Below are 27,013 nucleotides of genomic sequence, written 5' to 3' on the forward strand. Positions count from 1 at the left end.
ATATGTTCTCTGTTTTATCATCTATCCCTTTCTTAACGATTCCCAACTTTCTGTTTGCTTTTTTGACTGTCGCTGCCCATTGAGTGAATGCTTTCAGAGAACTCTCCACACTGACTCCAAGATCTCTTTCTTGAGTGGGAACAGCTAATTTAGACCCCATCATTGTACATGTAGAGGTAGGATTATATGTTTTCCCATGTGCATTACTTGGCATTTATCACCATTGAATTTCATCTGCCATTTGGTTGCCTAGTCACCCAGTTTTGTGAGATTCCCTTGTAACTCTTCAGTCTGCTTAGGACTTAACTAGTGTGAGTAATTGTGTCTTCTGCAAATTTTGGCACCTATTTACCCCTTTTTCCAGATCAGTTACGGGCGGTCAGCCATGGCACTGCCCCCGCACAGCCTCACCCCCAGTGCGACTCCAGGCAGTGGTAGCAGTAGGCTCTTATCCCCAAGCAGGGGAGCCACACAGCACACAGAGCCGGCCTTACAGTTGCTCCAAGGAGGGACCCCCCCAGCCGCCTGGAGCCCAGGGACGCAGAGGGAGAGGCTCAGGTTGCCGTCTTTATTCCATGTCTGGGTTCCAGTGCTCTCCATGACTTGTGAGGTTCACGCTCCTGGTCCCGCCCCCCGACAGAGCCGTGGCACCAGCCCTTGGGCGCCATACGGCGGGCAATGTCCGAGAGCTGGGAATGGGATGCCCCTTAGCTCCAGTTTGAGGGGGCCCTGCCATGCAACGGAGCCTGGGGACCCAGAGCAGCCCAGCTCCCTGGTGGACTGCCAAGGCCATGCAGCTCCAGAGTTGCTCACGGGGCAGGGGAGGATCCCTGGCCTCTCCACAGGGCACAACTCGGCCAAGGAGCCCAGTACCAGGCCCCTTCTCCACTCCCAGCCAGGCTGGTACAGGGAAGGCCCAGGGCAGGGGAGCAGCGGAGAGGGGCACGAAGGCAGGGTGCCCCCCGCGGAGGGCTGGGACCCAGCCCGGCCTGCGCCCAGCGGCTCAGTGGGGCGCCGGAGGCTTGGAGAGCTGGCAGGTGATGAGGTACTGCGGATAGGCCTGCGTGTCATTGAAGATGACGAAGATGGCCGGCTTCTTGGGGTTGTCGACCACGCTGTCATAGCGCAGCGGGGCCTCGGCTGCCTCCTTGAGGGGTGGCGCCCGCATGTCCCGGCGGCCCGCCGTGTAGTCCCCAGTCAGGGTCATGGCCACGAAGACGTACTTGTTGCCGTCGGCGCTGCGTGGAGAGTACTGCTCCTGCACCGACAACACGGCATTCACGGCGAAGTACACCCCGTGCCCATAGAGCGTGGCTGCAGAGCAGGGAGGCAGAGGGTGAGCACAGCAGGCTCCGGGCTGCAGCACCCACAGAAGAGCCTGGATAGGGGGCCAGCTGCCACCTGCAGCAGGACAACCCGGCCCTGCGAGCCAGGACTCCTGGGTTCTGACCCCAGCTCTGGGAGGGGAGTGGGGTCTAGTGGTTAGAGCGGGGGGGCTGGGAGCCAGGACTCCTGGGTTCTATGCCCCACTCTGGGAGAAGTGTCCAGGGCTGGAGCAGGGACGGACTCCGCCAGGCAGAGCCGATTCCAGAAACATCAGTTCCCTCCTGGGCACGGAAGGTCTTGGAGCCCCCGAGTTCCGCATGCGCCTGGCCCCTCCCTGTGCTGCTCCCGCCCCCGCCTGCTCACCGTTCTTGCCGCAGAAGCTGCGGTTGAAGCCGTGCTGGCAGATCTCCCGGCTGGCTTCCTCCGTGGTGCCGTGGAAGAGGAGGCGCTCCACGGCCTCGTGGCCGCACGCCTTCTCCATGCAGGCCTTCTTCAGCTGGTACTGCTTGTACAGCAGCGGGTGGATCAGCTTCTCCACCTGCCGCAGGGACACGGGTCAGCCAGGCCCAGCCAGACCAGGCCCCTTTGCCGCGGGGAGGGGCAGGCGCCCCTACTGGGGCAGCTCCTGAGGAGTCTGGGTGGGGGGGTGGTACCAGCTCACGCCCAGGCTCAGGCAGGCCCTGCCCCAGACTCCCAGAGCAGTGGTGAGACTGGGGAACACCCCTTCTGGCAGCCTAGAACAGCCAGGGAGTGCTGGGATACCAGGCTGCCTCAGTGGTGCAGCCAGCAGGGGGCGCACACAGGACCACAGGGAGCAGGGTCCCAGGCACGGCCCATCCTTTCGGAATGAGACTGCACCAGCATCAAGTGGCAGGGAGTCCCACAGGGTAACTGTGCTTGGCTGAGAGGGTCCATCTTAGTTGGTCTGGAACTGTCCGTGCCACAGCCTGCCTGGGGCCTGTGCGAGACGGGCAAACCCCAGCACCCACCCACCTGTCTGGTGACCAGTGGGGACGAGGCTGCAGCAGTGTCCCATCAATACGCGGAATAAATGTTCTCCCACCCACTCCTTGTGCTGCACGCTGGGACATGGGCAAACGAAATCTGACAGCCAGCCCCCAGCACAGCCGTGGCCCTGGGGCAGGCAGAGCAATCGGCCCGTCTGCGCTGCCCCCCGGATACCTTCACAATGCGAATCTTGTTGTGGAAGTCCTCCAGCGTGTCGTAGAACCGACGCACGGTGTCGCGGAACTCCTCCGAGCCCTGGCCCAGCGGCACCAGCTTCACCGCCTCGTCCAGGTCCAGCGCGGGGCCCTTCTCTTCCGTGGCTGTGGGGGTGGGAGGGGACAGGACATCACTCAGCAGGTGGATACCAGACCCACCCCCCTGCACTGCATCGGGTCAGCGCCCCGCACGCTGCAGCACAGTGCCCCCTAGCCTCACGCTGGGACACTGGGATCAGCACTGACTGAGGGGAGAGCGCCCCCCACTGAGCACCTGCACCCCGCAGCACAGCGCCCCCTAGCCTCACGCTGGGGTAACAGGGCCAGCACGGACGGAGAGGGGAGAGCTCCTCACGTCGACCCCGACCCCAACCCCACTGCCTGCAGCACAGCGCCCCCTAGCGATGCATTGGGGTCACCCACGGAGTGCAGAAGGGACCATTACAATCTAGCCCAGGGTTCTCAGCCTTTGCAGGGTGGCAGCCCCTTCATCAAAGGGCCACCCCCCTCCTTACCTTTACAAGAAGAAAACAGTCTCTGAGCCACCAAATAAACTCCAGAGACTTCTGCACGCATGAGGCCAGCGAGGCTGACAGAGCCGACATGGCCCCAAAGGCTCAGGGTGCGCAGAGGGGCTGCTCCACAACTGAGGAGAAGGGCTTCCAGCTCCGCAGTGAGGGGAGGAGGCTGGGACAGACCTGTGAGATCTCCATGCCTGACTTTAGTGCAGGAGGAGGAAACTCAGCTCACGGAGGTGCGAGTACAGGGACGAGAACGGAGCCCCTGCTGAATGGAGCAGCAGCAGGCAGGCGTTCCCGTGAGTGAAAGGGCCCTACTTAATCTGCCTCGGAAACTGGGCGAGGACCAAGGGACACAGCTGAGATGCTTGTACGCGAATGCAAGGAGGCTGGGCAATACAACGGAGGCTCTGGAACCACGGATGCAGGCGATCACACTGGGAATTACAGAACCACGGTGGGATCGCGCTCAGGGGTGGACTTGGGCTGTTTCGGAGAGAAGAAAGAAAGGCCGATGGAGTAGCATTGCACAGCAACGGAGCTGTAAAGGAAGACGAAATGGCAGTGTGGACAAAACTGAGGCTGTTTGGGTCCAAATCACTTTGGGGGAAGGGGGATTGTGGGGTTCCGTGGGGGACAGTGTTAGAGATCTGCTATAGACCCCCAGGATCAGCCCTTGGTATGGACAGAGATCTCATTAATATCATTAGAGAGAAACACTCTTGGGAATTGTCTCACAAGGAAGGACTAACTTCACAGATATAAACTGGAGGATAAATGCTAGTAACACAAACAAACCAACCAACCAACAGGAAGTATTTTGTCACACAACACACAGTCAACCTGTGGAACTCTCTGCCAGGAGATGTGGCGAAGGCCAAAATATAATTGGATTCAAAAAAGAACTAGATAGGTTCCTGGACGATAGGTCCATCAATGGCTATTAGCCAGGATGCTCAGAGATACAACCCCTTGCTCTGGGTGTCCCGAAACCTCTGACAAATTGGGACTGGATGACAGTGGATGGCTCACTCAACAATTGTTCTGTTCTGTTCATTCCCCCTGAAGCATCTCGCACTGGCCTCTGCCAGGGACCGGACCCTGGGCTAGATGGACCATGGGTCTGATCCAGTCTGGCCGTTCTTATGTTCTTAACACTGGTAGGTCCCACTTACTCCTGGATGTGATAGATGACAGATTTCTACATCAAATAGTCACTGAACCAACAAGAGGTGATGCAATTTTGCACTCCATTTTGGTAAGTAGCAAGGGCATTACAGAAGAGCTGGTCACAGAAAATGAACCTCAGATCGAGTGGTCATGTGCTGAAGATCTTTCCATTTAATTTAAACTGAATCAAAACCAGGCCGTCAACTCTGGTTTTCGATTTCCGAAAGACAGACTATGGGAAACTAAGGGAGTTTGTTAGCGAAGTCGGCTGGACTGAAGAGCCCAAGGAAATAAATGAAGAGACAGCTTGGAATTTCTTCCACTCACTCTACAAAACCATCTGCAACTGGCATTCCCAGTAATGGGAAGAAGCTTGTAGGGAAGGGCTCCAGGCCCACCTCACACAGTTGTTGGGAGTCAGCAAAGAGTCCCTGGGGAGTGAAAAAGGGGGTCAATCAGCAAGGAAAGGTATCATAGAATCATAGAATATCAGGGTTGGAAGGGACCCCTGAAGGTCATCTAGTCCAACCCCCTGCTCGAAGCAGGACCAATTCCCAGTTAAATCATCCCAGCCAGGGCTTTGTCAAGCCTGACCTTAAAAACTTCCAAGGAAGGAGATTCCACCACCTCCCTAGGCAATGCATTCCAGTGTTTCACCACCCTCTTAGTGAAAAAGTTTTTCCTAATATCCAATCTAAACCTCCCCCACTGCAACTTGAGACCATTACTCCTCGTTCTGTCATCTGCTACCATTGAGAACAGTCTAGAGCCATCCTCTTTGGAACCCCCTTTCAGGTAGTTGAAAGCAGCTATCAAATCCCCCCTCATTCTTCTCTTCTGCAGGCTAAACAATCCCAGCTCCCTCAGCCTCTCCTCATAAGTCATGTGTTCTAGACCCCTAATCATTTTTGTTGCCCTTCGCTGGACTCTCTCCAATTTATCCACATCCTTCTTGTAGTGTGGGGCCCAAAACTGGACACAGTACTCCAGATGAGGCCTCACCAATGTCGAATAGAGGGGGACGATCACGTCCCTCGATCTGCTCGCTATGCCCCTACTTATACATCCCAAAATGCCATTGGCCTTCTTGGCAACAAGGGCACACTGCTGACTCATATCCAGCTTCTCGTCCACTGTCACCCCTAGGTCCTTTTCCGCAGAACTGCTGCCTAGCCATTCGGTCCCTAGTCTGTAGCGGTGCATTGGATTCTTCCGTCCTAAGTGCAGGACCCTGCACTTATCCTTATTGAACCTCATCAGATTTCTTTTGGCCCAATCCTCCAATTTGTCTAGGTCCTTCTGTATCCTATCCCTCCCCTCCAGCGTATCTACCACTCCTCCCAGTTTAGTATTGTCCGCAAATTTGCTGAGAGTGCAATCCACACCATCCTCCAGATCATTTATGAAGATATTGAACAAAACCGGCCCCAGGACCGACCCTTGGGGCACTCCACTTGACACCGGCTGCCAACTAGACATGGAGCCATTGATCACTACCCGTTGAGCCCGACAATCTAGCCAGCTTTCTACCCACCCTATAGTGCATTCATCCATCCCATACTTCCTTAACTTGCTGACAAGAATACTGTGGGAGACTGTGTCAAAAGCTTTGCTAAAGTCAAGAAACAATACATCCACTGCTTTCCCTTCATCCACAGAACCAGTAATCTCATGATAAAAGGCGATTAGATTAGTCAGGTACATTGTGGGGGTTGGGAAGAGCAGGGATAAAGAGAGGACTGCTGGAAGTGAAGCTGAATTAGCTCTTGCCAAGGATATTCACACACAATAAGAGGGTTTTTTAGTCCCCTCAATAATAAAGGAATAAAGAAGGATGAGGCTGGGCCACCTGTGGTGGGGCTGGGAAGGAGGTTAAAGACACTCTAGGTACGAACATCGTGGCTGGGTTTTCAATCCGGACAACAACAGGGACCATGCGCATGAGGCTGGATGGTGGCACAAAAGGAAACTCCGACCGCTGTGGTGGAAGAAAATTTTGCAGGGTTTAATGCGCTCAGCTCCGGGTCATGGGTGTCCCAGAGGACCGAGAGAACCGGCACAGGAGGCTGCGAGTCCGGGAGCAAGGCGTGGTAAGAAATCCAGCTAGTGGGGGTGGGACCATGTGCCTGGAGAACAGCTGACGTCGTGCAGGTATTTAAGAAAGGGACGCAAAACGACCCGGGCAAATACAGACCCGTTAGTCTGCCCTTGGGAGCACACAAGGCTTTAGAATCAACGGGGGAGGAAAGCAGAACGAAATTCCTGCAGGTCCGTGGGAAAGAGGCCGTAATGCAGCTGGGCTTACCAAGGCAGCCCAGGCCGGACTCAGCTGTTCCCCTCGGAACAACTCTATTCTTTTCTCAGGGAAGGAATACGATACACGGATTTCAGGGCAGCCTTTGGCACAGGAAAGCGAGTTACATTCGGGAAGCTGGGGCTCAGTGGCAGCCCGGTACGGTGGGGAGGACCTGGCCGAAGGCTTGTGCTGCAAGATGAACTATCGCCCCGCAGGGAGGTGACCTGGGGAGCGTCTCCAGGATCGGCCTGGGGCCCAGTCTCCTTCAGCAGCAGGAGCGTGCGAATGAAACGGGCCGATGGGAAGCCGGGAGGCCTGGTCAATCTGGGGGGCAGAGGGAGATCGGAAGTTTCCAGGAAGATCCGGAGCGACAGGAATAGGATGAAATTCAATAGTACAAAGCGCAAAGGCAGGCATTTAGGGTCTAATGATAAAAATGTCTTCTCCAGGCCGCGGGCCTGTCAGCTGGCGGTGACAGAGGAGAGACCTGGGCTGGGGGCTGAGCACAGGATGGCTACGAGCCACCAGCGTGATGGGCTGTGAAACAGGGAAAAGTAGGCCAGGGATGTAGCAGGCAAGGACTTTCTAGCCAAGAGACAGAGCAACAGTGTTACTGCCATGGAGCGAGGCCCGGAGGAGACGCGGGTTGGACACTGCACTGTTCTGGACCCCAAGCTCAGGAATGGTGCGCTCCAGCTGGACCAGGTGCAGAGAGGAGCTATGTGGATTAGCAGAGGCATAGAGGGCCAGTCTGATGGGAGCAGACGTTGGCTTGTCTGGCCAGGCTGAAGCAGGGAGCGGATTGCTCTGTATAAATACATCGGGGAAAAGCTAAGCAGGGCAAAGAGCTGGTGAAGCTAAAGGACAACGTTGGCACAAGAACAAATGGGAAGAAACGGGCCAGGAACAAATTCCGGCCGGAAATCAGAAGGTTTCTGAGCATTCGAGGGGGGAGATTCTGGAGCAGCCTCCCAGCCAGAGCTGTGGGGCAAACAGCTGGAGAATGTAACCGATGGGACCAGACGAGACAAGGGGTGGTTGTGCTGGTAGGGGGAGGGGCTCACTCCAGTTTGTCTCATGTTCCTCAGGGGGTCTGGTTCCCTCCCCCCGATACTCTGGGTTGTATCAGCTCTGTCCTCCGAAGGTCTAGAGCTGGGACATTGGCTGGGCCGGGCCAGGGCTGCGAGCAGCCTGCAGGCGCTTGGCTGGCTGGTTCTCACTCACATGCCCAGGGGCTGACTGACGGCTTGTGTGGGGCTGGGAGGGAATTTCCCCAGCTCAGACTGGCAGGGACCTGGGGTGGGGGGGAGAGGGATCGCCTTCCCCTGCAGCGTGTGGGTCCCTTGCCAGAATTACCTGGGGGTCTCTCACCTTGTCCTTCCCCTGCCACTGTGGGGCCTCGGGCACTGGTGCCCCTCGGCGTTTGCTACCCATGGCCCAGCCCACAGGGGGCCCAGCCCGCAGGGGGCCCAGCCCGCAGGGGGCCCAGCCCGCAGGGGGCCCAGCCCGCAGGGGGCCCAGCCCGCAGGGGGCCCAGCTGGCGTGAGAGTCTCTGCTCTCATTCCGGGCGCTGGGCTAGCATGCAGAGGGTAGGGGTGGGGTGCGAGAACGGGAGCTCAGACTGGACAACCTGCCTGGAACCCTGACTCCACCCCATGGGACCCACCAGCTGCCAAGGCCTGGCTGGTCTGACTGCCTGCACGACAGGCCGGAGAACTACCCGGGGCGGGCCCCGCGGGACAGTGCCGAGCCCCCCATGGCCGGAGGCCGCAGCAGCGGGGCTGGGAGCACGCACCTGTGGGGCAGCCGTTCTCCGGGGCCGGGGGCTCGGTGCGCGAGATGGCCAGGGTGCGGGCACTGCCGATGTCGTACTCCTCCATGCGCTCAAAGTCGATGGCGAAGGGCCTGCCGTCAAAGAGCACCTCCAGCCGCGTCCGGCGCTGGCGCCAGGCCTGCTCCAGCAGGGCGCTGGCCTCTGAGGAGTAGGGGGCGGCGACGCCGGGGGGCTCCCAGCGCACCCAGCGCGCGGCCGGCTCCCCGAGCGGGCGCCGGGCCTGCAGCAGGCGGGGGAGGAGCCGGGCGAGGTCGCGGGCGGCGCGGGCCGTGTAGTCGGCAAAGCCGTGCACGGTGGCCGCGGCGTCCTGCAGGGAGATGCGCACGGCATGCTGGCGCTGCAGCTGGGCCAGGGACCCGCGGCAGCGCGAGGGCAAGGCCCGCAGGCCCTCGCTCACCACCGTCTCCTGGCCCCGCTGGGCCCGCAGCGCCCGCTCCAGCTGCCCCGGCAGCGCGCTCACGTCCCGCTCGCAGGCCGAGTAGATGGTGAGCCGAGCGGAGCCGGCCACGCACAGCGCCTCCTCCAGGGACTCCTGCAGGGCGGCCTGCAGGCCGCGGTCAGGCGCGGGCTCCGCCGAGGCCTGGTGCCGCTCCCGCTCGTAGGAGCGCAGGGACAGCTCCGTGGCACGCTGCAGCTCCTCCTCCTCCCAGCGCTGGCTGTCCATGGACTGCTGGATGGCCAGCAGCAGCTGCGCCTCCTCCTCCACGCTGCGCTCCGACCGGACGGCGGCCTCGGGGCCGCAGCGCGCCTCCTCCTCCTCCTCGCCGCCGTCTGCCAGACCCCTCCGCTCCCCGCCACGCCCCGCCTCCTCCCGCCCCTCAGCAGCGCCAGGCTCCCCCACGGTGTACAGATCCTCCTCGGGGCTGCTCGCTGCTGAGCCCGGGGCCTCCCCGGCAGTAGGGGCGGCCAGCTGAGGAGCCTCCGCCGCTTCTCCAGGCTCCAGGGCGGCCAGCAGGCCCTTGATCTCCTCTGTGGGGCGACAGCAGGTCAGACAGGCAGCGCCCAGCCCTCGGGGCAGCCCAGGTGCTGGGAGAGGGGAGGCCTAGCCTCTGCCCCGGACCCACTCTGCACAGCCGAGCAAGGGGAAGATTTGCCAGGGTGGACGGGTAGGGGAGTCCGAACGACAACTCCTCCCGCCATGGCCGGAGCCCAGGGCCCAGCCATGCTGCCGGCAGGGGGGCCAGAGCCGGGTTCCACACTGCGGGGCGGGCCCTGGGGCCGGCTGCCTGGCCCAGAGAGGCGGCGACAAGCTGCCAGCCACCACAACGGTGCCGGGGCTCACACAGCAAGCGCAGGCGAATGGTGCTGCCACCCTGGCCCTGAGTGCGCCCCCAAGGGGGGCGGGGGCTGCAGGATGGGACCCCTGACCACTGCTAACCCACCCCAGCGGCACAGAGCCAGGAAGGTCTGCCCTTCACCCAGGGCTCCAGCAGGGGGAGGGCTGCCCGCCTGCCCACGCGCTGGGTTCCAGCCCCTGCCCTCCCCCAGGCACAGGACAGAGCCCGCTGGGGGTCCGAGTCCACGGGAGTGGGCCTACCTAGGTTGGTGGTGCACCAGTCAGTGGTGGTGCCATCGGGTGGCTCCAGCCGTGTGAGCAGCTGGGCGGTGGGCAGGGAGTCTCGGCGGCAGCTCAGAGGAACGGGCTCCTCGGGCAGCTCCAGGTCCTGCTGAGATAGGCAGGCAGGACAGACGTCAGTGCTGCAGATACCAGCCAGGGACCCGGCTCCCTGCCAGCACCCAACCGCCAACAGCCTCTGCCCAGACCAGCCCCCCGCCCCAGCTCTCTACCCGCCCTCATCTGGCTGCCCCTGCCTGCAGGCTCCCCGAGACCTGCACCACCCCCGCGGCTGCACGCCCCTCTCCAGACCCACTGCCCAGCTCACCCACCTGCCGCTGGCTGCCCGCCCTGTCCCAGTGGGCCCGCACTGAGCCTGGCAGGCAGGGGGGAGGAGCAAGGCCCCGGCTGTGCTCATTCTGGGTCCCAGCCGGAGCCCCGCCCCAGGAGCCATGGCCGTACCTGTGTATACGGGGGGCTCCAGTGGACCTGCTCCAGCCCAATCACGCACTGGAAGCGGCTCTCCAGCTCCCGGAGGATGCTCTGGCCTCGCTCGTCCAGCAGGAAGCGAGCGATGCCGGGGTGCCGCAAGGTCACCGGCTGGGAGCTGATGGTGCCCAGCAGGCTCTGCAGAAACTCCGCCGCTGCCCGGCATGCACCCGCCTCCCCGCTCAGCTGCAAGAAAAGAGATGGCGTGAGGCACTGGCAGACTCTGCACCCGGGGGTGCTGGGAGGGGTGCAGCACCATCCCTACTCCGCGCCCGCAGGGCATGGGAGGGGGACAACACGTGCAGCGTCAGCTCCCCCCCGGGGGGTGTTGGGGACGACATGTAGTGCCAGCTCCCCTGTGGGGTGTTGGGGGGGGGGAACATGCCAAGGGTCACGGTGAATGAAGCTGGCTGCAACCTCCACCCCTTTCAATCCAGCTTGGTGCGGACTACAGCTCCCAGAATGCAGTGCTGGCGTGACCCACGAGACCTGCGGCCCTAAATGAGCCGCAGGGGGCCATGGGGCAACAGCCCGCAGGCTGCCCAGAAACAGCCGTGGGGCCCGGGGCCATCCCGCCCCGCCGCCCATGGCCGGCACTGCCCGGGGCGGCCGGCCGCTCACCCTGAAGCCGGCGACGTCGGTGCCCTCCAGCGGCAGGAGCGTGACCTCGGCGATGCCGGCCAGCAGCTCCTGGTAGTAGAGCTGCAGAAAGCGCAGCATCCCCGGCTCCATGGACACCAGGCTCTCGTCCAGCGCGGCGTCCTGCAGGAAGCCCTGCAGCTTCTCCCTGTTCTCCTGCTCCAGGCCGCGCAGCGTCAGGGCCTGCAGGTGCTCGCCGCCCGGGGCCAGGCGCACGGAGCAGCAGCGCAGCGAGGCCTGGAGCTGCTCCCAGCGGGGCGAGGCCAGGGCATGCAGGTGCTGTGCCGACACGGCCAGGCAGAAGGGGCTCAGGGCCGCGCGCAGCGAGGAGGCGGCCTGGCGGGCGGTCGCAGGGCTCAGCGCCGTGACGCTCAGCGCGCTCCCGCTGGGCGCGCAGCAGGCCGGCAAGCCCTGGCTGCCCAGCAGCTGCTCCACCTCCTCCCGCACGTCGCCGCGCTGCAGGAAGCAGAGGGTCTGGGCCGGGAGCGGCAGGAGCTCCTGGCCCATCCCCTGCAGGGTGCCCAGGAGCCGCTCCTGCAGCTGCTGCCGCCGGGCTTCATCCCCGCCCGAGATCCAGGCCCCGCTCTCCTCCAGCCGCAGCTTCAGCTCCGGGAAGACAGCCTGCAGCTCCGGCAGGGCCCCGCTGGACTCCAGCAGCTGCCGCTTCGCGGCGTCCTCAACGCTCACGCAGATGGCCGGGGGCCCGCCTTCCTCTGCCGCTGCCTCCCCTGGAGGGGCCTCGGCTCCCTCCTCCGGGGGGCGGTCGGGGGGCTCCAGGAAGTCGTAGTAGGGGCAGAGGTCCAGGTCGCTCTCCTGGAGCCTGTGGGGCTTCTCCAGCACCCGCTGCACAGCTGCAGGGCAGCGAAACGGGCACGTGGGGTCGAGAGCTGCCTGGGAAGACGGACACACCCAGACCGCCCCGGGAGGACACACCCAGACTGCCCCAACAACCGCAGCCAGACCCGGCTCCGGACCCTGCCCCCGCCCCGGACCCGCAGCAGCAGTCTCCTGCCTCTCTGCCTGCAGCACTGAAGGGTCTGTGTGAGCTGGGCCAGGGGCCAGTGCCAGGCTGGAGGCACCCGCCCGCATTCACAGCAGACGCCCCCCTCCACGGCCCGCCTGGACCAGCCTCCAGGAGCCCTCCAGCCCCGGAGCCCCAGCGGACAGCTGAGCGCGGATCCCGCCCTGCCCCAGCCCCACGCACCTGCCCGGTCCTGGAAGGAGACGACGGCCGCCCTGCCCCCTGCCAGCACCCTCACGGCCTGCACGCTGCCCCCGCCGCTCCGCTTGTTCTCAAAGTAGAGCTCCAGCAGATCCCCGCTCAGCCCGGTGCCCCGGCTCCACACCAGCACGCTGTCTGTCTGCTGCACCCACTCCACGGCCAGCGGCGCCCCGTCCAGCAGCCGCCGGCGCACGCGTTCCTCCACGGCCAGGAGCTCTGCCAACACAAAGAGCCTGCCACCGCCAGCCCAGCCCAGCCCAGGGCAGAGGGGAAGAGATCCCGCCACCGCCGGCCCAGGGCAGAGGGGAAGAGATCCCGCCACCGCCGGCCCAGGGCAGAGGGGAAGAGATCCCGCCACCGCCGGCCCAGGGCAGAGGGGAAGAGATCCCGCCACCGCCGGCCCAGGGCAGAGGGGAAGAGATCCCGCCACCGCCGGCCCAGCCCGGCCCAGGGCAGAGGGGAAGAGATCCTCCCAGCCCAGCCCAGCCCAGGGCAGAGATCCCCACCCCTGCCCCACAGCCCTGCCCAGGGCAGAGCGAAAGAGACACCGCCACCCAGCACCACATCACAGAACTGGCAAGGGCAGAGCGGGGAGAGAGCCCCCTCAGGGCTCCTGGGGACATCTGCTGGAGGGAGGGCCTGCGGGGAGGCAGCTGGCCAGGCTCCAGGTCACCCCACTTACTTTCTGAGATCAAGAACGCCTGGTCACGATGGCTAAGCCTGGCCATGAGCAGAGCTCAGAGATGCTGCAAGCTCCCACTTCTGCCACCTGCTTCCCAGACACTGCGAGCACCAGGCACTCCCGAGCCAGGAGGGACCAAGCCACCCAGCGCCTGGAGAGGGCAGACTCCAGCCAGCAGCAGGTGCCCATCCCGGGCTTCCCCAGAGCGACCGAAGGAGCAGGGGAGCACAGTGACAGAGACTAGCCCTCTCCCTAGCTCGGTCAGGTGATGGCCAGACACGCAGGAGCCAACAGTGCTGGGAAGGGGTCGCTCCCGTCACCTCTTTAGTTTCTAAGCCATTTGCCTGGGGTGGGTGAACAGAGGACAGGCAGAGAGGGTCAGAGCCAAGGTCCAGCTCGCCTGGGCTCCTGCCTCTGAAGCGGCAGCCCCAGGTGCCGCAGAAGAAGGTGCGAGAACGCCGCAGGTGCAGATGGGAGACAAGCTGCCCCCCTAGTTAGGAATCAGCCTGCAGGCTAGCAGGCAGTGATGGGCTTAAACCCCAGGGCCAGACGCTGAACCTCCCCTCCAGCCTGAACTGTCCCGAGTGGGGATCCTGCTTGTCCATGGACTTGGCTCGCCAGGTTGCGCCACCACCCTGCTCGCCCCCAGTTTGTAGAGCTGGCTGGAAACCCGAATCCTCTTCCTCGGGAACTCCCACAACCGGCAAAAAAGTTAGAACGGCCCAAAGCTGGAGCTTTCCGTGGAGCAGGAACGCCCCAGTTTGCTTCGGAACAAGTCAAAAGGACATTTCCACTGGAGTTTTCAACATGTTTCGGAGTCTCCCTGCACTGCCTGCAATACCAGAGAGCCCTGGCTCTGGGCAGGCCAGTGGCCGGCCGCCCCACAGCGAGGAAGCCCGAGCTTCTGAGGAGAGGGGGAGCCGCAGAGCTGGGAACCAGTTTCCAACAGAAAATGATTTTGTGGAAAGTGAATTTTCCAATGGAAAGTCATTGACTGAAAACTCCTGACCAGATCCAATAAAACGTATGAAACACCTAGGAACCTAAACGTAAGAACGGCCAGACTGGGTCAGACCAAAGGTCCCTCTAGCCCAGTATCCGTCTGCCGACAGTGGCCAATGCCCGGTGCCCCAGAGGGAATGAACAGAACAGGGAATCATCAAGTCATCCATCCTGTCGCCCATTCTCGGCTTCTGGCAGACAGAGGTTAGAGACACCAGCCCTGCCCGTCCCGGCTAACAGCGAAGGCCCTACCAGATTCACAGCCATGAAACACGCATCACAGACTCTGAAATCTGGTCTCCCCGTGAAATCTGGTCTTTTTTGTACTTTTACCCTGTACTATACAGATTTCATGGGGGAGACCAGTGTTTCTCCAACTGGGAGTCCAAACCCAAAAGAGAGTCTGGTAGGGGGTCCACAAGGTTATCATGGGGGGGGTTGCGATATCGCCGTCCTTATTTCTGCGCTCCCTTCAGGGCTGGGCGGCCTGAGAGCAGCGGCTGGTGGCCGGGCACCCATCTCTGAAGGCAGCACCCTGCCAGCAGCAGCAGCAAAGTCAGGGTGGCAGCACCAAACCAGGCCACCCTCCCTTCTGCGCTGCTGCCTTCAGAGGTGGGCTTCCAGCCAGCAGCTGCCGCTTTCCCACTGCCCAGCTCCGAAGGAAGAGCCACCATCAGCAGCAGCGCTGAAGTAAACGTGGCAATATCACGACCTCCTTACAATAACCTTGTGATCCCTCCACGAGCCCCTTTTGGGTCGGGACCCTACAGTTACAACACCGTGAAATTTCAGATTTAAATAGCTGGAATCATGAAGTTTACTATTTTAAAAATTCTATGACAGCAAAATTGACCAAAATAGCCATCGATGGACCTATCCTCCATGAACTTTAGTTCTTTTTTGAATCCTGTTATAGTCTTGGCCTTCACAACATCCTCTGGCAAGGAGTTCCACAGGTTGACAGTGCGTTGTGTGAAAAAAATACTTCCTTTTGTTTTAAACCTGCTGCCTCTTAATTTCATTGGGTGACGCCTAGTTTGTGTGTTATGAGGAGTAAATAACACTTCCTTATTTATTTTCTCCACACCAATCATGATTCTACAGACCTCTGTCATCTGTTTTCCAAGCTGGAAAATCCCAGTCTTTTTAATCTCTCTGCATATGGAAGCCATTCCATCCCCCACATCATTTTTGTTGCCCTTGTTTGTACTTTTTCCAATTACAATATATCTTGTTTGAGATATCTGGTTTGAGATATTCAAGGTGTGGGCATACCATGGATTTATAGAGAGGCAATAGGATATTTTCTGTCTTCTTATCTATCCCTTTCTTAATGATTCCCAACATTGTTCGCTTTTTTTGGCTGCTGCTGCACATTGAGTGGATGTTTCCAGAGAACTCTCCACAATGATTCCGAGATCTTTCTTGAAGGGTAACAGCTAATTTAGACCCCATCATTTTGTATGTATAGTTGGGATTATATTTTCCAATGTGCATTACTTTGCATTTATCAACACTGAATTTCATCTGCCATTTTGTTGCTCAGTCACTCAGTTTTGTGAGATCCCCTTGTAACTCTTCACAGTCTACCTGGGACTTAACTATCTTGAGTAGTTTTGTATCATCTGAAAATTTTTCCACCTCACTGTTTATCCCTTTTTCCAGATCATTTACGAATATGTTGAATAGGACTGGGGCCCAGAACAGGCCCCTTGGGGACACCACTATTTACCTCTCTCCATTCTGAAAACTGACCATTTATTCCTACCCTTTGTTTCCTATCTTTTAACCAGTTACTGATCCATGAGAGTGTAGCAGTAGAATTTTATGTTTGTATTTTGTACGATTTAGAATGAAGGGTAAAGAATAATGAGACAATAATGTAGCATGTATTAAATGACTGATGTATGATTTGACCATATCCTGCCAGCCACCCTTTTTGAACAGCAGAAAGGAATAGCCTGATACACCATTGGTAGAGATGCATCAGCCAAAATTTGTGTGTCTGGACTGATTTCAAGGAAGTAACAGACCTTTGTTGTAGCTTTAGTATTTCTAAATAAGTAAAAGAATGCCATGATTGTTTGCTTTGGCATTGCAACTTGATGTTCCTATTCAAAATGTTCTGTGCAAATCAATTCTGTTTTGTGCGTGAATGAGGAATGTGTGTTACGAGGTAAGTGTGATGGCTATTGCTGAACCAGATATTTTAGGGAGCACCGGAGACAGACACGAGGGCGCCAGGAGGCTGGAACACGCCCCTATTGAAATGTCAGAGGAGGGCAGATTGACGACTCTAAAGATGAGATAGACTCTTATCAATAAAAAGAAAAAGGAGGACTTGTGGCACCTTAGAGACTAACAAATTTATTTGAGCATAAGCTTTTGTGAACTGCAGCTCACTTCATCCGATGCATTCAGTGGAAAATAAGGTGGGGAGATTTATATACACGGAGAACATGAAACAATGGGTGTTACCATACACACTGTAACCAGAGTGATCAGATAAGGTGAGCTATTGGGGGGAGGGAACCTTTTGTAGTGATAATCAAGGTGGGCCATTTCCAGCAGTTGACAAGAACATGTCAGGAACAGTGCGGGGGTGGGGGGGGGAGGAATAAACATGGGGAAACAGTTTCACTTTGTGTAATGACCCATCCACTCCCAGTCTTTATTCAAGCCTAAGTTAATTATATCCAGTTTGCAAATTAATTCCAATTCATCAGTCTCTCGTTGGAGTCTGTTTTTCGAGTGACCAAAGAGATTGAAGTGTTCTCCGATTGGTTTTTGAATGTTATAATTCTTGACGTCTGATTTGTGTCCATTTATTCTTTTACGTAGAGACTGTCCAGTTTGACCAATGTACATGGCAGGGGGGCATTGCTGGCACATGATAGCATATATCACATTGATGGATGTGCAGGTGAACGAGCCTCTGATAGTGTGGCTGATGTGATTAGGCCCTATGATGGTGTCCCCTGAATAGATATGTGGGCACAGTTGGCAACGGGCTTTGTTGCAAGGATATGTTCCTGGGTTAGTGGTTCTGGTGTGTGGTTGCTGGTGAGTATTTGCTTCAGGTTGGGGGGCTGTCTGTAAGCAAGGACTGGCCTGTCTGCCAAGATCTGTGAGAGTGATGGGTCGTCCTTCAGGATAGGTTGTAGATCCTTGATGATGCGTTGGAGAGGTTTTAGTTGGGGGCTGAAGGTGATGGCTAGTGGCGTTCTGTTATTTTCTTTGTTGGGCCTGTCCTGTGGTAGGTAACTTCTGGCTCTGTCAATCTGTTTCTTCACTTCAGCAGGTGGGTATTATAGTTGTAAGAATACTTGATAGAGATCTTGTAGGTGTTTGTCTCTGTCTGAGGGGTTGGAGCAAATGCGGTTGTATCGCAGAGCTTGGCTGTAGACGATGGATCGTGTGGTGTGGTCAGGGTGAAAGCTGGAGGCATGTAGGTAGGAATAGCGGTCGGTAGGTTTCCGGTATAGGGTGGTGTTTATGTGACCATCGTTTATTAGCACCGTAGTGTCCAGGAAGTGGATCTCTTGTGTGGACTGGACCAGGCTGAGGTTGATGGTGGGATGGAAATTGTTGAAATCATGGTGGAATTCCTCAAGGGCTTCTTTTCCATGGGTCCAGATGATGAAGATGTCATCAATATAGCGCAAGTAGAGTAGGGGCGTTAGGGGACGAGAGCTGAGGAAGCGTTGTTCTAAGTCAGCCATAAAAACGTTGGCATACTGTGGGGCCATGCGGGTACCCATAGCAGTGCCGCTGATCTGAAAGTATACATTGTCCCCAAATGTGAAATAGTTATGGGTGAGGACAAAGTCACAATGTTCAGCCACCAGGTTTGCCGTGATATTATTGGGGAGACTGTTCCTCATAGAATATCAGGGTTGGAAGGGACCTCAGGAGGTCATCTAGTCCAACCCCCTGATCAAAGCAGGACCAATCCCCAATTAAATCATCCCAGCCAGGGCTTTGTCAAGCCTGACCTTAAAAACTTATAGAATCCTGACGGCTTGTAGTCCATCTTTGTGTGGAACGTTGGTGCAGAGGGCTTCTACATCCATAGTGGCTAGGATGGTGTTATCAGGAAGATCACCGATGGACTGTAGTTTCCTCAGGAAGTCAGTGGTGTCTTGAAGATAGCTGGGAGTGCTGGTAGCGTAGGGCCTGAGGAGGGAGTCTACATAGCCACACAATCCTGCTGTCAGGGTGCCAATGCCTGAGACGATGGGACGTCCAGGATTTCCAGGTTTATGGATCTTGGGTAGCAGATAGAATACCCCAGGTCGGGATCCCAGGGGTGTGTTTGTGTGGATTTGTTCTTGTGCTTTTTCAGGGCGTTTCTTGAGCAAATGCTGTAGTTTCTTTTGGAAACCCGCAGCGGGATCAGAGGGTAATGGCTTGTAGAAAGTGGTACTGGAGAGCTGCCGAGCAGCCTCTTGTTCATATTCCGACCTATTTATGACGACTACAGCACCTCCTTTGTCAGCCTTTTTGATTATGATGTCAGAGTTGTTTCTGAGGCTGTGGATGGCATTGTGTTCTGTACGGCTGAAGTTAGGGGGCAAGCGATGCTGCTTTTCCACAATTTCAGCCCGTGCACGTCGGCGGAAGCACTCCATGTAGAAGTCCAGTCTTTTTTTCGACCTTCGGGAGGAGTCCACCCAGAATCCTTCTTTTTGTAGTAAGAAAAGGAGTACTTGTGGCACCTTAGAGACTACAATTTATTTGAGCATAAGCTTTCGTGAGCTACAGCTGAGCTGTAGCTCACGAAAGCTTATGCTCAAATAAATTGGTTAGTCTCTAAGGTGCCACAAGTACTCCTTTTCTTTTTGGAAATACAGACTAACATGGCTGTTACTCTGAAACCTGTCTTTTTGTAGTGTTGCTAGGAAGGTCTCTGTGGGTTAATATGTTGTTCAGAGGTGTGTGGGAAATATTCCTTGAGTCGGAGAGGTCGAAAATAGGATTCCAGGTCACCACAGAACTGTATCATGTTCATGGGGGTGGAGGGGCAGAAGGAGAGGCCCCGAGATAGGAGAGATTCTTCTGCTAGGCTAAGACTGTAGTTGGATAAATTAAAAATATTGCTGGGTGGTTTAAGGGAACCACTGTTGTGGCCCCTTGTGGCATGTAGTAGTTTAGATAGTTTAGTGTCCTTTTTCTTTTGTAGAGAAGCAAAGTGTGTGTTGTAAATGGCTTGTCTAGTTTCACGTCAAGAATTATAACATTCAAAAACCAGTCGGAGAACACTTCAGTCTCTTTGGTCACTCGATTACAGACCTAAAAGTGGCAATTCTTCAACAAAAAAACTTCAGAAACAGACTCCAACGAGAGACTGCTGAATTGGAATTAATTTGCAAACTGGATACAATTAAATTAGGCTTGAATAAAGACTGGGAGTGGATGGGTCATTGCACAAAGTAAAACTATTTCCCCATGTTTATTCCCCTCCCTCCCTCCCCTGCACTGTTCATCACATGTTCTTGTTAACTGGTGGAAATGGCCCACCTTGATTATCACTACAAGAGGTTCCCTTTCCCCCCCCTTCTGCTGGTAATAGCTCACCTTACCTGATCACTCTCATTACAGCGTGTAAGGTAACACCCATTGTTTCATGTTCTCTATGTATATAAATCTCCCCACTGTATTTTCCACTGAATGCATCCGATGAAGTGAGTTGTAGCTCACGAAAGCTCATGCTCAAATAAATTGGTTAGTCTCTAAGGTGCCACAAGTACTCCTGTTCTTTTTGCGGATACAGACTAACACGGCTGCTACTCTGGCACCTATCAATGGGGACAAGATAGCTGCGATCAAAACCAGCATGGGATAACTCCCTGAGCAACTTGATGAAACAACAAGATAAAGGATGAGAAGGACAATTTAAGAAAAAAAAGCACCGAAAGCAAGAATTTTACAGACCTCAGTCATATTTCCCGACGAAGGAGGACAGGTCCATCAATGGCTATTAGCCAGGATGAGCAGGGATGGTGTCTCTAAACTCTGTTTGCCAGAGGTTGGGAGTGGGCGGCAGCGGAGGGATCACTGGATGATTCCCTGGTCTGTTCATTCCCTCTGGGGCCCCTGGCATTGGCCACTGTTGGCAGACAGGAGACTGGGCTAGATCAGGGGTGGCCAACCTGGGGCTCCGGAGCCACACGCGCCTCGTCAGAAATTAATATGCGGCTTCTTGTGCAGGCACCGACTACGGGGTGGGAGCTACAGCCACCAACTTTCCAATGTGCCGGGGGGGGGGGAGGAGAGGGGGTGCTCACTGCTCAACCCCTGGCTCTGCCACAGGCCCTGCCCCCACTCCACCCCTTCCCACCGCCTCCCCTGAGCCTGCCGTGCCCTCGCTCCTCCCCTCCCCACCCCCAGCTTCCTGCACACCACGAAACAGCTGCTTGGGAGGTGCGGGGAGGGAGGGAGAGGTGCTGATCAGTGGGGCTGCCGGTGGGTGGGAGGCGCTGGGAGTGGGGGGAGCTGACGTATTACTGTGGCTCTTTGGCAATGTACATTGGTAAATTCTACCTGTCGCTCAGGCTCAGATTAGCCACCCCTGGGCTAGATGAACCTTTAGTCTGACCCAGTATGGCCATTCTTATGAATTCATTTAGTTTCTCTGCAGTGGCCTTATCCCCCTTGAGTGTTCCTTTAGCATCTCGATTGTCCAGTGGCCCCACTGGCTGTTTAGCAGGCTTCCTGCTTCTAACGTTCTTAAAATTTTTGCTGTTACAGCTAGCCAAAGACTCAAAAAGTTTTTCAAGTTCTTTTTTGGCCCTCCTAATTATATTTTTACACTTCGCTTGCCAGAGTTTATGCTCCTCTCTATTTTTCCCAATAGGATTAAACTTCCGCTTTTTAAAAGGATGCCTTTTGGCCTCTCATGGCTAAACAACAAAGTAACACAGCACTTTTTTGGTTCTTTGTGGTTTTTAATTTGGGGTATAGATTTAAGTTGAGCCTCTGTTATGGTGTCTTTAAAAAGTTTCCAAGCAGCTTGCAGGGATTTCACTTTTGGTGCTGTACCCTTTAATTTCTGTTTAACTAACCTCCTCCTTTCTGGGTAGTCCCCCTTTCTGAAATTAAATGCTACCATGGTGGGCTGCTGCGGTGTTTCCCCTGCCCACTCAGGATGTTACATTTTATTATGTTATGAGCCTTAAGACTCCTGCCGTGAACCTTAGGCCATGATCCAAATGGATCGTTTAGCTTCTGTGGGGGCAGATGTCTGGAGTGGAGATCAGACTAGATGACCACAGTGGTCATTTTTGGCCATGGGATTGCTGAATCCCCAGGCTTTGCTTTCTGTCTCCTAGCTAGGTTCCGATTCATGAGCATAGTTCGCCTCTCGCTCCATGACGACTCAGCTTCTCCAGCAGCCTCTTGTGCGGGACCTTGGCTAAGGCCTTTAGAAAGTCCAAATACAAGTATGTCATCATCTGCATTCTCCTTTAGTTGCCTCTTGACTGAAACAGCCGAAGAACTCTAAGAGCCCAGTGAGCTGCTCTTCCCATTCGCAGCACCTGCGCTGGCGAGACCCTGTCACATATTGAACTTCCCGGGGTTCTGTGACTCTAGTTTTAAGGTAGGGCTTACTGGTCTCGAACACCCTGAATCTCTCCTAGAGCCTTTTAAAAGAATAAGTACCACACCTGCTGCCCAACTAGCCTCTGGAACAGCAGCTGGTTTGAGTGAGATTATATAATTTTGACAGAAGCTCAGCTACTTCAGACTTAAACTCTTTCCCAGCTCTTGACTGGACCAGCGGGGCTAGTGGCTTACTGCTCCTTAGAGTCTCAGTTTGCTCCAGCACCCCTCTTGACACCCCGATCTAGGAGAGCGCCTGACCTCCGTTACAGGGGCATGTCTACACTACAGCGGCACTGCTCCAGCACAGCCAGGGAATTCTTCCATTGACCTAGCTGGGTGTATGGGGGTAGGTCAGCTAATGACACAGAGGGCAGGAGATTTCCCACAGCCCTGAGCAACGAAGCTAGGTCGATTTCAGTTTTAGGTGCAGACCAGGCAAAGGGGAGAGGAGATCAGGGGCAGAAACCTTCCCAACATGCTCTGCGGTGAGCACTGAGCAAAGAAATCACTGGGCTTTGCAGATGGGTCCCTGTGGACCCAGCAGGCCCGATTTCTGGCTTCTGACAGACAAGCAAACCATCTGGTTGTTAATCTACATCTTTAGCTGCTCTCCAAACTCCATGATGGCCCCTGGAGCCTCCCTCACACCTGCTGCCTCCTGTAGACCCCAAGAAATGAGGTGTGGCCTCGAGGCAGGCTCCTCCGGCCACTGCCTCCCCCCGCCAGCCCCAGCTGGGGGCCAGCCCCTACCTGAGTCACCGAGCGGCTCTGGCAGCTGCACCAGGGCTTGGTCCCCGGCTGGGCTGCGGTGGATGGTATAGCGGCCGCTCTCGCAGTTCAGCACATACTCCACGTAGAGCTCCAGGACGCTGCCGTCGGTTTGGGGGTTCAGGCCCCGGAGAAGAACCTTCCCATAATCCTGTGGGGCAGCTGGGCGAACTGCCAGCCCAGTGTCCTGCAGGGTGTGGCTGGGCTTGGCAAGGACCCTCTGTGCATCTGGGAGGGAGAGACAGACACCGTGAGCCCCGCTGCCCTGCACAGCGAGGAGGGGCTGCCCCATCCCACACACCAGCGGCTCCGCTCCTCCAGAGCCTCCCCGGCACTGCCCCGCCAGCTCGGGCCGGGCCAGGCCAGGGAGCTGCCCCCACCCCCAGCTGCGGTGTGGGTGCTCCCAGCCCAGGAGGGGCCCGAGGGAGGGGGGCAAAGCCCCCAGGCCCGCACGCGTGTCCCTGCTCGGTGCCCGTGTGCCCCACACTCACCCTCGGGGCTCTCGAAGGTCAGGACGGCGCGGCTGCCCTGGCGCCTGCAGTCCAGCACGGGGCCGCCCCCCGAGCGGCGCCTGTTCTCGAAATACAGCACCAGCAGCTCCTCCTCCACGTCCGGGGGGACGCCCAGCACCTCCAGCGCCCGCACCGCCTGCGCCATCCTGCACGGGCACCCGCCGCTCAGCCGGGGCAGCGCTGCGCCCAGCGCCCCCCCCCCACGGGTGCCAGAGACACGGCCGGCCCCCCCAACACTGGGGCAGGCCCCCCCACAGCCCCCGGCCGGCCCCCCCCCCCGACACTGGGGCAGGGGCCCCCCCCCAACACTGGGGAGGCCCCCCCCCACGGCCCACGGCCGGCCCCCCCCGACACTGGGGCAGGCGTCCCCCCCCCACGGCCGCCCCCCCCCGACACTGGGGCAGGCCCCCCACAGCCCCCGGCCGGCCCCCCCCGACACTGGGGCAGGCCCCCCCCCACGGCCCCCGGCCGGCCCCCCCCGACACTGGGGCAGGCCCCCCCCCACGGCCCCCGGCCGGCCCCCCCCGACACTGGGGCAGGCCCCCCCCCCACGGCCCCCGGCCGGCCCCCCCCGACACTGGGGCAGGCCCCCCCCCCACGGCCCCCGGCCGGCCCCCCCCGACACTGGGGCAGGCCCCCCCCCACGGCCCCCGGCCGGCCCCCCCCGACACTGGGGCAGGCCCCCCCCCCACGGCCCCCGGCCGGCCCCCCCCCGACACTGGGGCAGGCCCCCCCCCCACGGCCCCCGGCCGGCCCCCCCGACACTGGGGCAGGCCCCCCCCACGGCCCCCGGCCGGCCCCCCCGACACTGGGGCAGGCCCCCCCCCCACGGCCCCCGGCCGGCCCCCCCCGACACTGGGGCAGGCGTCCCCCCCCACGGCCCCCGGCCGGCCCCCCCCCGACACTGGGGCAGGCGTCCCCCCCCACGGCCCCCGGCCGGCCCCCCCCGACACTGGGGCAGGCGTCCCCCCCCCACGGCCCCCGGCCGGCCCCCCCCGACACTGGGGCAGGGGCCCCCCCCAACACTGGGGCAGGCGTCCCCCCCCCCACGGCCCCCGGCCGGCCCCCCCCCGACACTGGGGCAGGGGCCCCCCCCAACACTGGGGCAGGCGTCCCCCCCCCACGGCCCCCGGCCGGCCCCCCCCGACACTGGGGCTGGGCCCCCCCCACAGCCCCCGGCCGGCCCCCCCCCCGACACTGGGGCAGGGGCCCCCTCCCAGCCCCCGGCCGGCCCCCCCCGACACTGGGGCAGGGCCCCCCCCCCGACACTGGGGCAGGGCCCCCCCCCCGACACTGGGGCTGGGGCCCCCCCACAGCCCCCGGCCGGCCCCCGACACTGGGACAGGGGCCCCCCCACAGCCGCCCCCCGGCCCAGGGCACCGGAGGGCCCCCCAAACTCACCCCCGCCCCACCGCGGCTCGGACCCAGGCAGGCCAGAAACGAAAGTGAAAGTGGGCGGGGGGGGGACGCCGCGCAGCCTCTGCCCGGCCCCGCCCTCAGCCCCGCCCCCAGACCCGGCCCCGCCCCCTAACTCCTGCCCGACCCCCCGGCGCTACCTGACCGCGGGGCCGCCACCCCGGCTCCTGCGAAGACGCCAGGACGGGCCGGTGGCTCCCAGAGTGCACTGCCGGGGGGCGGGGCTCAGAGCTGGGGGCGGGGCTGCAGGGCAGGAGGGTGGGGCTCCGGGGGTCTCAGAGCTGGAGGCGGGGCTGCAGGTAGGGGGCGGGGCTCTGGGGGGGGGTCTCAGAGCTGGAGGCGGGGCTGCAGGTGGGGGGGCGGGGCTCCAGGGGTCTCAGAGCTGGGGGCGGGGCTGCAGGTGGGGGGCGGGGCTCGGGGGGGTCTCAGAGCTGTGGGCGGGGCTGCAGGGCAGGGGGCGGGGCTCCGGGAGCTGTGGGGTGGGGGTGTCGCTGACCCTCACTGTGCAACTCCTTGTTCAGTGTTTCCAGGCAGTCTCTGGTTCCTCACCCCAGCCATGGGGGCTTCGGGTCCCTCATAAAGCTGCTAACTCTTCACACCCTATAGTTTCCCTAGCTCCTTCCCCTGCCCCCCAGCTCTGCAGGCAGCACGGGATGCAGGGGGGGAAGCTCCACAGGTGGGTATGGAGTTGCTGGGAGGCACAGGGGGTGCTGGGGGTACAGGGATGTGGGGAGCTCTGCAGGTGGGTATGAGGGTACTGGGGGTACAGGGGTGCTGGGGTGTACAGGGATGTGGGTGGATATGGGTGTGCTGGGAGTATGGGGCGCTGGGGTCTACAGGGATGTGGGGAGCTTTGCAGGGGGTACAGGGGTGCTGTGGCAGGTGCAGGGACCTGTGGTGATAATTGTTCCTACACGTGGACCCTAACTGGGAGCTCAGCCGTGAGCAGTGAGTGAAAGTCGATAAAGTCCCGCTGACCTGGATCAATCGCTGCTGCTGGGGAGAGGGGCGAAAGGGAGCCAGAGCCTGGGCCAGTCCAAACACACCGGCCTGTCGAGAGAAGCGTGGCTGAGCCGGCCAAGGCTCTCAGTCGCATACGGCTGGGAGTCCAGGATCACAGGGGCACGTAACAGTGCCCGTTCAGGGCATGGAAGTTACGTGCCAGCCTGTGACCAAGTGGGACTGTTCTTAATGTTTCCTCTGAATACTGTAGGGGTGCCTCAGTTTCCCCTAGGCATTTCGTAAGTCTCTAGGTGGTGGGAAAAGGGGTTTAATTGTTGCAGAGCAAAAGGCCAGGGTACATTAATGGCCGACACTCTGTCTGCTGGCAACTGATGGCCTGGGCCCTTCCGCCCTGCAAGGTGAGAGCTAAAGGGTTGGAGAACAAAGGGATCAGGTGACATCCTGGCCCGGGAAAGGGACAAAGCCCAGAGGAGGAGGGGCTGGAGGGTGAGGCAGTTTGGGGGCTAGCTGGAGACATGGCGTGAAGGGCAGATGTGGTTGTCTGGCTCACTGCCCCCCAGAATGGGTCCGGCTGAGGGGTCCTGTTTTCTGTACCTACAAGCTCTGTTCTAGACCATGTTCCTGTCGTCTAATAAACCTTCTGTTTTCCTGGCTGGCTGAGAGTCACGTCTGACTGCGGAGTCGGGGGGCAGGACCCTACGGCTTCCCCAGGACCCCACCTGAGCGGACTCGCTGTGGGAAGTGCATGGAGGGGCAGAGGAGGCTGAATGCTCCGAGGTCAGACCCAGGAAGGGGGAAGCCGGGTGAGCTGTGTGTCCTGCAGACAGGCTGCTCCCAAAAAGGAGACTTCCCCAGAGTCCTGCCTGGCTTTGTAGGGAGCAGTTCCAGAGCATCGCCCGGGGACGCTGTGACACAGCCCTACGCAACCCCTGACATTTCCAGCGCTTGCCCCAATGTGCCGACTTCCCTGTGCAGGGACATTTCATGGGGCATTTGCTATGGGACCAAGCAGCTCTGCTCCCCGGATCCAGACCTTGTGTAACACTGTGTGATGTTGGTCAGGGCAGAGTATGGGGTCAAGGCTATGGGCCGGGCACTAGGGCCCACAAAAGGTTAATCTAGCCCTGCCTGCAGGGAGTTCCAACACTGATCTTCCCACATGGGGCTGAGGGAAGTGGGCAGCCTGTGTGCAGTGGGGCAGCAGTGCCAGGGGTAGACGCTCTGGCCTGCTCCACCCAGGCCAGCAAGAGGAGGACAAAGAGCAGCTGCAGGCAAACACCGTCCAGGGTGCAGTCCCCGGTGTGCTGTGAATTCCCCTGGCACTGGCATCCATGCACCCATCCCGATAAGGCCTGTGTGGAAGAGAGCCCAGGCTCTGCACAGTCACGCAGGAAAGACTGATCGGGGTGAGGAACGGTTTGATTTCCTTCTTGAACAGGGTAACTGGTTTGGTGGACAGGGGAATGTGGAGGACATAATACATCTGGATGTCAGTCAGGCTTTTGACACAGTCCCACGGGACATTCTGATCAGTAAGATGGAGAAATGCGGGCTTGGCAGAAGTGCCATTTAGTGGATACAGAATTGGTTAAACAACTGCAAAGAAAGAGAAGCTGTTAATGGGATGCTGTCAGATTGGAGGGAGGTCTCAAGTGGGCTTTCAAGGGATCTGTTCTGGGTCCGGTGGTGAATCAATGACCTGGAGGGGGACTAGAGAGTGCACGGATCTAGTGTACAGATGACACAAAGCTGGGGGCAGGATTTCTGACACTTTGGAGGAGAGAGCTAAAATT

The 27,013-nt window shown here is 59.0% G+C and overlaps 1 protein-coding gene across 3 annotated transcripts; it reads right to left on the reverse strand.

Moving 5' to 3' along the window:
* Positions 1-554: 554 nt before the first annotated feature.
* Positions 555-24,424, reverse strand: PARP10 (poly(ADP-ribose) polymerase family member 10). 3 transcript variants are annotated; one of them, XM_077809598.1, is made up of 11 exons: positions 24,398-24,424; positions 22,821-22,987; positions 22,312-22,557; positions 12,255-12,488; positions 11,033-11,901; positions 10,385-10,597; positions 9,905-10,034; positions 8,329-9,336; positions 2,509-2,654; positions 1,690-1,864; positions 555-1,314 (listed from the first exon to the last, which is right to left on the reverse strand). In XM_077809598.1, exons 2-11 carry the CDS (start codon positions 22,984-22,986, stop codon positions 1,004-1,006), a joined length of 3,498 nt encoding a protein of 1,165 aa, XP_077665724.1. In that variant the 5' UTR covers position 22,987; positions 24,398-24,424; the 3' UTR covers positions 555-1,003. The 3 variants fall into 3 exon arrangements, with proteins under 3 accessions (XP_077665724.1, XP_077665725.1, XP_077665723.1); XM_077809599.1 differs by lacking the exon at positions 24,398-24,424 and adding an exon at positions 24,243-24,268 and having other exon boundaries at positions 9,905-10,031; XM_077809597.1 differs by lacking the exon at positions 24,398-24,424 and adding an exon at positions 24,243-24,268.
* Positions 24,425-27,013: the final 2,589 nt, after the last annotated feature.

The sequence above is a fragment of the Eretmochelys imbricata genome, chromosome 2, assembly GCF_965152235.1.
Source record: "Eretmochelys imbricata isolate rEreImb1 chromosome 2, rEreImb1.hap1, whole genome shotgun sequence".
NCBI classification, from domain to species: domain Eukaryota; kingdom Metazoa; phylum Chordata; order Testudines; family Cheloniidae; genus Eretmochelys; species Eretmochelys imbricata.

Bases quoted from the DNA above. Each gene is read 5' to 3' on its own strand.
- PARP10 (XM_077809598.1), bottom strand. From the start codon at position 22,986: ATGGCGCAGGCGGTGCGGGCGCTGGAGGTGCTGGGCGTCCCCCCGGAC. The intron at 11,902-12,254 runs GTGCGTGGGGCT...GCTGCCCTGCAG, and splicing joins CTCCTTCCAGGACCGGGCAG to CTGTGCAGCGGGTGCTGGAG. The intron at 1,315-1,689 runs GTGAGCAGGCGG...CCTGCTCTGCAG, and splicing joins CAGCTTCTGCGGCAAGAACG to CCACGCTCTATGGGCACGGG.